This window comes from Loxodonta africana, chromosome 7 (assembly GCF_030014295.1).
Source record: "Loxodonta africana isolate mLoxAfr1 chromosome 7, mLoxAfr1.hap2, whole genome shotgun sequence".
Lineage (NCBI taxonomy): Eukaryota > Metazoa > Chordata > Mammalia > Proboscidea > Elephantidae > Loxodonta > Loxodonta africana.
In genome coordinates, this window is record NC_087348.1 from 24,134,769 (window position 1) to 24,146,057 (window position 11,289).

The 11,289-nt window shown below is 34.8% G+C and overlaps 1 protein-coding gene across 1 annotated transcript; it reads left to right on the forward strand.

The window, feature by feature from the left end:
- The first annotated feature begins 7,046 nt into the window (after window positions 1-7,046).
- On the forward strand, window positions 7,047-9,398 carry LOC100655322 (olfactory receptor 5T7-like). The gene has a single exon (XM_010601972.3). The coding sequence runs from the start codon at window positions 7,669-7,671 to the stop codon at window positions 8,647-8,649; it is 981 nt and encodes a 326-aa protein (XP_010600274.2). The 5' UTR covers window positions 7,047-7,668; the 3' UTR covers window positions 8,650-9,398.
- Window positions 9,399-11,289: the final 1,891 nt, after the last annotated feature.

Sequence of the window (11,289 nt, forward strand, 5' to 3'; positions counted from 1 at the left end):
CCTTAAACTAGGCCAAGCCAGATTTGGTCCACCCCACATGTGCAGAAAGGCCAGATGTGACCATTAATTGACCTCAACAGAGAATGAACGCAGCAACAAGTGGAATGAATCAGAAGGAAAATGATCCCCCAGACCTTATTCCAAGGCCAGAGGTCTGACAAGAACCACATCATCTCCTATTTCCTGGTCATCTTCTAGAATTCTCCCTCCCCATTATGCCTGCGTGGCTGCCATTTTGCTGCCCAAATCACATATAAGCCCTGCTTCCCCATAGCTCAGGGAGTCAGTTCTAAGGCGCTTCCCCCAGTTCCTTGCTCTGTGCATTACAATAAAGTTACTTTCTCTTTCTCAAAGACCAGTGTCCAGATCTTTGGCAAGTCTGAGTACACCAGGCAAAGACCCACCTTTCTGAGTTCAGTAACAAATAGACACAAATAAAAATTTGTGATGGGTATTTCTGGTCTCAAGAGACAAATTCAGCTATATTTGATCACAATAGCCTCTAAGTTTTTTATGTTACTCGCTGATGTGTTTGTTTTTATATTATTATGGGTATGTTTGACTCTACCAGCTTGCAATTAAAGAGTTTTGTTTCCCAGTAGAAAACTATTCTCTTTGGGTCTGGCTAGAATAATAAACTTGGAGCAAAAGGGTAAACTCACATTACAACATTTCCAATGCAAATAAAAATAAATGAATGGGTAACTAAATAAATAAACAAACAAACAAACAAGTTGTCCTCAAGTGAATTTCGACTCATCGTGATCCTAGATGTGTCAAAATAGAACTTCCTCAAAGGGTTTTCCATGACCTCTAAGAAGTAGGTCACTAAGTCTTTCTTCTAAGGCACCTGTGGGTACATTCTAACCACCAACCTTTCAGATAGCAGACAAGTGTTCAACCATTTGCACCACCCAGGGACTCCTTCCAATGCAATACATTGCTATATGCTATACGATTTTGTTCAATGCTAACTATTTTGTTATATTAATGAAGGTCAAAAGGAGAACTGTAGTGTTTTCAACCTTTTAATTTGGTTTACACATGTGTATTTTCTATAAATAATTATGTTGTCTCTTATGTTTGCTTCCTATTGTTGTAACAAATTATCACACATTTAATGACCAGAAACAATGCAAATGTATTATCTCACAGTTGTGGCAATCAGAAGTCCAAAATGAGTCTCATTTCACTAAAAGCAAGACGTCAGCTAATTGTATTCCTTCTGGATACCCTAGAGGAGCATGTTTCTTGCCATTTTCAGCCTCTAGAGGCTACAAATATTCCCTGGCTAGCAGTCCCCTACAGTCATCTACTGCATCACTTTCACCTCTGATTCCATCTCCTTCTGGAATTCTCCTTCATGCCTTTTAGCCTTCTGAGAGCTCTTCCGATTACATTGGACTACGTGGATGAGCCTTGAACACAGCATATCAGAAAAGTCCCTTTTGCCATATACATAATATATTCCCAGTTTCTGGGAATTAGGGTTTGGAAATCTTTGAGTGTTCACGAAATTTTCTCCCACATCACATCGGAATATTTTCTGAATTACCCACCCACTGCCGAATTAGACAACGTAAAACCTTGTACCTGTCCCATTTATTAGACATCAATACCATAGTCTTATTAAAATGCACACAATTTATACCTAGTTTACATGATTTAGCTATGAAATTTGTTCTATACAAACTATACACAGAGACCTCTTTGAATTAAGGATGAACAAAAATGTATTCGACTCAAAGATTGCAGAAAGTGTGTACCTAGATAAAGATACACTCACATACCATTTGTTACACTTCTATTGAGAAATTGTGAATCAAGTCATTTCACCATCTAGGCATATCTGTCAAGCACACATTTTAAATGAAGTAAGATGTGAAAAATAATATCTCTCTAATCTCCAGTCTTCCTTGCTCAAAGTTCACCCCATTGGGCATTAATGCCTCCAAACATCCGGGTAATTCTTCTCTGTGTGCTGACGTGGTGCCATGGCATCTTGTGCCTGAGCAGCTATAGCAAAAGCATGGATGCATTCAGGCAGGATAGGAGATAATGGCAGTCATGAAGCAAGTCACCATCTGGGCAAAGGTGTGAATGCTGGGAAAGGCTTCAAACAGCTGCCACAGGAGCCCACAGTTTGCACTGCAGGAGAGGCTAGAAGTCTCTCACCCAGCTCTACCAAGGCAAGGCTAACCTGGTCAGACAGCATGGCGAATGAGTAAATCTTGGGTGGAGAACACATTGAATTTCTCCAAAAGCCTGAGAATAAGGAAAGTTAATAAACTCTTCCTGATTCAGAAGAATCATAATTATCATTATACAGCCTTACAAGCTAAACCCATCTGATTGAAAGTCCCTGTTATGTTCACTAAAGATTCCTTGAGATATTCATTTGGTTCTGAAAGACTATGATCATGTATGTCATTATTATACATGTATCCCAATTCTCTCCAGTTTTAAGGACTTTTCTACTGCATCAATAACTTAAAAAGAGGGAGAAAGCAGTGAACATGATTCAGCATTATTTTAATTCAAAAGCAAAATCAAGGAATTGGAGGATCTTGTAATTTCTGTCTACCATGATAGAGATGTTCTTGTCCCTTAACACCTAGAAAGGCTTGAGGAGCCTCATCTAACACAAGTGCATATTCCTAGGTAGCAAAACAACTGTATTAACAATTTCTTAAAAAGTTATTCTATTCATAAAAGCAGTTTGAGCAATAACGGTCAAATTCTTAATGATTGAAAATAGCACACTTTCTAATACAGATATATTTCAAAGATTTAATAGAATTTTTTACTGAATAGTAATGGTTATTAATGTTTACCCAATAGTAGATATTATTGATTTAAGACCTGGACTCATGAGATTTTGTATGCAAATTAAACCCTTATGAATTAGCTAAGTAAGATATTTTGATGCTAAGACTGAGATGTTTAAAATATTACTTCCTGGTCACCGAATAATCAATACGGCTACAATCAGTTCTTCTTGCTGTGGTATTTTCTATTGTAATTATTTTTCTCATTGTTTGATCCTCTCTCATGATTATTCAACATTATATTATGTCCTCTTCTCTATATAGCTAGAATATTTTCGTGTTTCTTATCACTCGAATGATATATGACTTTTAATAAACTCAAAACATATCCCTTATTTACTTCAAACACATTTTAATTTTAGCAACATAGAAATATCATGAATATGGATACCTATAAACCCTTGTGCTATATTCTAGAATTGATATATCACAGTTCCTCTTCCTGTATTTTACCATACGTGTTATTTTTTGCAATATAAAATAGGTTATATTCCCAGTATGAGGACACTGGGTCTCAGAGAAGCTAAGTGCTATCTTACAATTTATTATCTCATGTTAAAGCATATTTTTTCTCTAAGGTGTCATTTTAAATCAGACTCCAAGAACTGTATTCAGTCAACAAATGTCAAGATTTGGTATGTTATTCAAGTACAATTTACTTCATTATCATTGAGGAAATCATTATGTTGCTATTTTGAACTAGAAGACAATTGGGGAATATTCCCCTCTGGGCACCTCCTATGGGTTTCATTAACAGCCAAGCAAGTGGATATAAAAAACGTAAATAAAGCATTTTCCTGGTGTAGCTAAACCTGCATTTGCTATTCTACAGGTAAGAGGAAATATCAGATCATTTGCAGAATATTTAGGAGACAGAATATCAAGGTAGAATATGCAGTGAAGTCCCCAGTTTTTAAAACTTTATTTCTTCCGTATTGCATTGGTGATTATTATATATCTGTCAAAATCTGATTTATTCAGATTTCTACCCAATAATTTAAAATCCATACTTCCTAGAAAAAAAAAACAGAGAAAATATGAACTATAAGCTTATAGAGGTAAATAAGAGACTCCCAATTGAATGTATGCTTTAATTTTCCTGTTGGAAGAAAATAGCCCAGTTCAAATAAGAACAATGAGAAGAAAGGTCCAAATTTAATACGTCAATAGAAAGCAGGAATATTTGAATTATTTGACTGTCTGCAGGCTTATATTTGGATATAAATAGTGAGGGGGAAATAAATAATTGACTTTATTTTGCTAGCTCCTAAATCTAGAAGTCGCTTCCGATTATTACTTCTTTCATAATATTTCTCTGGTATTGATGACCTAAAAGATACCCAAACACTGCAAGAATGGTGTTTGGTTTTATTTATCATGGGGGAAGAGGCTGTTGCAGAATTAAGACAGAGTGTAATAGGAGGCAGTATAAAACCAAAACCAAATCCATTGCCGTTGAGTAGATTCAGACTCATAGCGACCCTATAGGACAGAGTGGAATTGCCCCATGGGGTTTCTAAAGAGCAGCTGGTAGATTTAAATTGCTGTCCTCTTGGTTAAGATCTTTAAGCACTTCCCCACCAGAGTTCCAAGAGGCAGTCTAGAAAGTTGGAAAGCACATACACTTTGGGATCAGGGAGAGCTGGGATTGAATCTTGGTTCTGGGACTTATTAGTTGTGAGGATTGCTGTAAACACACTATAAAGTAATATGCAGAAAATTCCATTCTCACCTCAAGTGCCCAACAAGTATAGCTGTTATGATTTCTCTCCTTTGCATTATAAGTGTTTCAATGTTGGCCCTAAGATATGTAGAATTATCTTCTTTCTCTTAAAATGCTATTTATGGAAGTGACTTTACATTCATTTCTTAAAATCGAGCCCATTTAACTCTTCAAAAATCATAATCACTTTTTCTTTACCACTTTGACTCCTTTCGAAATGTACTAATATAGACTTAGTCATACTCAGTGTAATTTTTCTTTTGACATATAGCAGAAAAGCTAGTTTCTAGAGAAGTTTAACTCAAGTGCTTAATATTTCTTCTTTTTTTTTTTTTTTTACCTTTTTCATTATAACCCAGAAACCCAGTGGCCTCGAGTCGATTCCGACTCATAGCGACCCTATAGGACGGAGTAGAACTGCCCCACTGTTATGTGATGAATCTAGTTGTTGTAATCTGTGTCAATTTTATTCTTACCAGTGGACCACACAATGCACAAAATTCCTACTCTCTAAAGAATAAGCTTATTTCATATTTCTGAAACTTTGCTAATAAAAATTGTACCTTTTTTGATATGAAAAGGCAGAAGAACATGACTAAATCTACCTTTAGAGCTCTTTTCAATCATAATATGATTCATTTGGTTTGATCCTGACAAAATAATATTTGAGTGCATATTGATATTAAAAAACAAAACAAAAAATTGATATTACATGTACTTAAATCCCTAGGTACATACACTTGTCAATGTTGTTATTAAAATGTGAATTTTGTGACCCAAATTTAATTTTTAAAATAAATACAACTGAAGACAAAATTTCAATTATATTTATCTGTTTCATTTATAACCAAAAATTGAAATATTTAAAGGAAATTGTTCTTCATGTGTTTGTGTGTGTGTGTGTGTTTGTGTACACATATAAAAATTTTGTCTGAATAGCTTGGTCATTAAACTTTTTCATGAATTTAAAGAGGAGTAAGCTTTAGAGAGAAAATCTAACATCACACACAGCTTCTAATCAGAGAACTGAGTGATGAGCGTGTATTTTCAGATTCTAAATCCTATGTTATTCACCTTGTACCATTGTGAATTCAGGCACAGTGTCGAAGTGATGTCAAGGGTTGTATTAGAAATCACCTTTTTCCTTAGACTCATAATAACATTTTAAAAAATATAATGGATTGATTTCATTCATCATTCATCAGTGTTCGTATTTGATTTTTATTGACTATTTTTCTCTTATTTACATATTTTTGTCTCAATATCCCTTTCTATGTGGGCAATGACATTTCTCAAAGAAATCTTTTTAGGAATTTCTAGGTCAGTGAAACAGTTTTTTAATAAAATGATGCATTTATAAACATTTTTGTTGCTATAGTCATTCAAAAATATTAAGATATTTAAAATAAATGGCTTAGGACTTCTAGTCCGTTTTTTGCCTTAAATTTTTATTTTCAGTAAAGATAATTCAATCTAGAATATATTATCTTCTTGGTAAATTATTTCAGTATTTTTTCCTCTGACTTTATTCTTTATAAAATTCTTAAGGAAGTATCTCTAAATACTGACAATTTGTCAAGAAAATTCTGACATTATTTTTCCAATAATACTGTAGATACTGGTATTTGTTCTCCTTTAATCACTCTAATCTAAATGGTTCTATCTCTTACTTAGAGATCATTATCAATGTGCTAAAACTGGAGCTTGATTTAGATTACTAATTTAAATGATTTACAGATTATTATTTGTAGCAGATTATGTACCCAGAAGACTGAGTCAAAATTCCTGATCAGTAAATATAGTAACGTAAGATAAAGTGTGGAGAGAATATGTAAAAATAAAAATTGCAATAAAATAGCTTTATAATATATGTCCTCCTAAATAAAAATAAAGAAATAAATTTTTTATTTTTTTACCAGGTAACTCCTTGGCTTCTTATTTGTTTAGCCTTGGGACCTTTCAGAAACTGGTTAATTTTTTCTTTCCACAATTCATCACTTTCTTTTTAATCTTAAATACTGTCTTATATCTACATGAATGATCTTTGAAAATATTTTTTGTGAACTACTTTAAGACCTAGATAATAGTTACTTAGCTGGCTTAGCTGTTATTTCATTGAGTCCACAATCATCACATAAACAATTATAAAAACTTCAAAGAAATTCCCTCATAGGAAAATACTTTGAAACCATAAATGTCATGATTTCTTTTCTCTTTTTTTTTTTAATTTTCCAGTAATTTCTTACATTTTCACCAGAAATACTTGAGGAAGTAGAAAAAAAAATAGATTGTCTAAAATATAAACAGTCAAATATGTAGCCAAAAAAGGACAACACAGTACATTGAAATTAAGAAAGATGTTTGAATGAAACATAAACTGTCATACACTTTTTTTAATTCAGTTATAGAGAATCTTTCCCTAAAAAGCATTTTAACAAAGTCTGTTTTGCAAAACCCAAGAACAACTAATGGAACTGGAGAATATTCAGATTATTTAGCTCGTTAAATATTTCAATACCAGTTAGTGCTACTCTATAGTACCAACTTGATTCAAAACATTTTATATTTTAAATTATCTTAAAGATTAAATTTCATTAAGTTATTTTTCTCTCAATGTTTATCCCAATCTTGAGAGATAACATTAATATCTTCATTTTACAGGTGAGAAGATTGTACCAAATACTTTTACACAATTACTGAAAGAGATAGAAGGTTCTACTCTAATGCTTTATCTATTGACACACTATCTCAGGTGTTTGATGTGAGAAGGAAATTTCTTTGAATAAATAACTGTCTTTAATAAATAACCTAGTTAACCCATTTATTTAGAAAATGACATGATTTTAAAAATGTCTTTTAATAAATAACAGAATTTAATAAATAAGCCAGTGATCCCAATTAATTTGAGAATGTCATGATTTTAACAAATAACTAAATGTCTTCTTCCATTTGATTCTGCAGAGTGGTACTGACTCTTTATTCATTGTCTTGCCATTGTCGTAGGCGTTGCTGCTGAGAAATCATGCATTTCTGAAAAAACAATATAAGCATGGACTTAACATTCCCTTGAGTCACAATATTGTGCAACCCTGTCTTAGAAATACAAATTGTGATTACATGAATATTTTCAAGTTTCTCTCACGAGGTGTCAACATGAAAAATGACACAGAAGTCACCACATTTGTACTGAAGGGCTTCACAGACAATCGTGAAGTTCAGATCGTCTTATTTTTTCTCTTTCTAGCAATCTACCTCTTTACTTTGATGGGAAATTTAGGATTGGTTGTATTGGTCATTGGGGATCCCAGGCTCCACAACCCCATGTACTATTTTCTGGCTGTGTTATCTTTCTTGGATGCCTGCTATTCCTCAGTGATAACCCCAAATATGTTAGTAGATTTTATGTCAGAGAATAAAGCCATTTCATTCCTTGGATGTGCGACACAGATGTTTCTTGGTATTACTTTTGGGACCACAGAAAGCTTTCTCTTGGCAGCAATGGCTTATGATCGCTATGTAGCAATCTACAACCCACTTCTGTATTCAGTAAACATGTCACACAGAGTCTTTGTGCCACTCATCGCTGCTTCATATGTTGGTGGGATTTCACATGCTACTGTACACACAGTAGCAACTTTTAGCCTCTCCTTCTGTGCATCCAGTGAAATCAGACACATCTTTTGTGAAATCCCTCCACTCCTTGCTATCTCCTGTTCTGACACTCACATCAACCAGCTTCTACTCATCTACTTTGTGGGTTCTGTTGAGATATTCTCCATCCTGATTGTCCTGATCTCCTATGGTTTCATTTTGTTGGTCGTTCTGAGAATGCGTTCTGCTGAAGGGAGACGAAAAGTCTTTTCCACTTGTGGCTCTCACCTAACTGGAGTGTCAATTTACCATGGAACAATCCTCTGCACTTATGTCAGACCAAGTTCTAGCTTTGCTTTGGATCATGGCATGATAATGTCAACATTTTACACTGTTGTGATTCCCATGCTGAATCCCTTTATCTACAGTTTGAGGAACAAAGATGTAAAAGAAGCAATGAAAAAAGTGTTTGGGAGAAATCTGTTTTTCAGTAAAGTATATTTTTAGCACTAAAAATGAAAAAAAATCAGGAGTCATGTCCCATGCCTCCATATGAAGAAGATATGACAAAGACGAAATTTTTTGTCTCAGTTTATTAGTGTCTTTCTATTCTTCTCGAAAATTTTGAAGTAAAATCCATAGTCAACCCTCAACCTAGGCTATTTTAACACATACAGGAAAACTGGGCCATCAATTTCCTTCTGACATGTTCTTACTGATACAGGTGTATATGTGCAGGTGGGCATGGGCATATATACACATATATACATATACAGATAATGATTCTGATTTATATATATATACATACACATATATGTATATAATCTTTTTAAAATTATTGTATTTTTTTCTTCTTATAAATATTGATTGGGATACGGAGAAAATAAAGCAAACTTATTTAGAGTGTTGTCACTGTCGTTAGGTGCCATCGAGTCAGATCCCACTCATAGCGAGCGTATGTACAACAGAATGAAACACTCCCTGGTTGTGCACCATTCTCACAATTGATGTTATGCTTGAACCCATTTTTGCAGTAGCTGTGTCAATCCATCTGGTTGAGGGTCTTCCTCTTTTTCCATGGCCCCCTACTAAGCATGATGTCCTTCTGGGACTGATCCCTCTTGATAACATGTTCTAAGTGCATCAGTCAAAGACCATTCATCCTGGTCGTAAGGGCCTAGGATGGTTATGAGGACATCTGCAACCCCCTGTTTTACATGGTGGTGGTATTTCCACAGATCTGTCTTCTGCTTGTTGTTGTTGTTAGATGCCATCAAGACTTATAGCAACATTATGTGCAACAAACACTAACCCACTATTTTACCAAGACTGGTGTCTTTCTCCAGGGACTGATCCCTTCTGATCATATGTTTAAAATTTGTGAAACTTAGCCTCACCATCCTTGCTTCTAAGGAGAATTCTGGTTATACCTTTCCGAGACAGATTTGCTCATTCTTTTGGCAATTCATGGTATATTCAATATTTCTTGCTAACAGCAGAGATCAAAGATGTCAATTCTTCTATCTTCCTAATTCATCGTCCACATTTTGCATGCACATGAGGCAATTGAAAACACGATGGCTTACATAGGTGCACCTTAGTCTTCGAGGCAACATCTTTGCTTCTTAATACTTTAAAGAGGTCTTTGGCAGCAGATTTGCCCAATGCAACACATCTTTTGATTTCTTCATGAGTGTTGATTGTGAATCCAAGTAAAATGAAATCTTTGACAACTTCAGTCTTTTCTCCGTTTATCATGACATTGCTTATGGGTCCAGCTGTGAGAATTTTTGTTTTCTTTATGTTGAAGTGCAATCCATACTGAAGGATGTGGTTTTTCATTTTCATCGCTAAGTGCTTAAGGTTCTCTTCACTTTCAGCAAGTAAGGCTGTGTCATCTGCATAATGTAGGTTGTTCATGAATCTTCCTCCTATCCTGATGCTGCATTTGACTTCTAATAGTCCAAATTCTCAGATTATTTGCTCAGCATACAGACTAAATAAGAATGGTAAAGGATAAAACACTGAAGCACACCTTTCCTGACTTTAAACTATGCCCCTGGTTCTGTCCAAATGATTGCCTCTTGTTCTACGCACAGATTCCTCATGAGCACAGTTAATGCTTCCGGAATTCCTATTCTTTGCAAAGATATTAGACACCCTTTGATATCTTTTGTTCAGCTCTTTTACTTCATCATTTCTTCCATTTGCATTAGCTACTAGAAGGTCAAGGGCAAGTTTCCCAGTCTATTTGGACATCCATTTAGGTCTTTTCTTTCTCTCCTGTCTTTTCAATGACCTTTGGCTTTCTTCATGTATTATGTCCCTGATGCAATTCCATAAGTTTTTGGTCTTAGGTCATTAGTGTTCAACATGTCAAATCTGTTCTTGAGATGGCCTCTAAACTGGGGTGGGATATACTCAAGATCATACTTCAGCTCTCACGGACTTGTAATTTTCTTCAGCTTTAACTTGAACTAGCATATGAGCAATTGATGGTCTATTCTGAAGTCTGTTCCTGGCCTTGCTCTGACTGATGATATTGGGCTTTCTCATCGTCATAGTCCACAGATGTAGTTGATTTGATTACTGTGTATTCCATCTTGGGAGGTCCATGTGTATAATCAATGTTTTTGTTGTTGGAAAAAGGTATTTGCAATGAAGAGGCTGCTGGACTTGCAAAATTCTATCATGTGATCTCCGGCATTCTTTCTATCCCTGAGGCTGTATTTGCCAAGTACCAATCCTTCTTCTTTGTTTCCAACTTTCTAATTCCAATCAACAATAATTTTCAATGCATTCTGATTGTATGTTCCATCAATTTCAGACTGCAGAATTTGGTAAACATCTTCAATTTCCTCATCTTTGGCCTTAGTGGTGGTGTGTAAATTTGAATAATGTTCATATTAATTTGTCTTTTTTGTAGCCCTATGGATATTATCTTATCATTGACAGAGTTGTACTTCAGGCTAGATCTTGAAACATTCTTTATGATGATGAATACACCATTCCTCCTCAAGTTGTCATTCTTGGCATGATAGACCATATGATTGTCTGGCTCAAAATGACCAATACCAGTCCCTTTCAGCTCACTAATGCCTTAGGATATTGATCTTTGTGGATTCCATTTCATTTTTGACAGTTTCC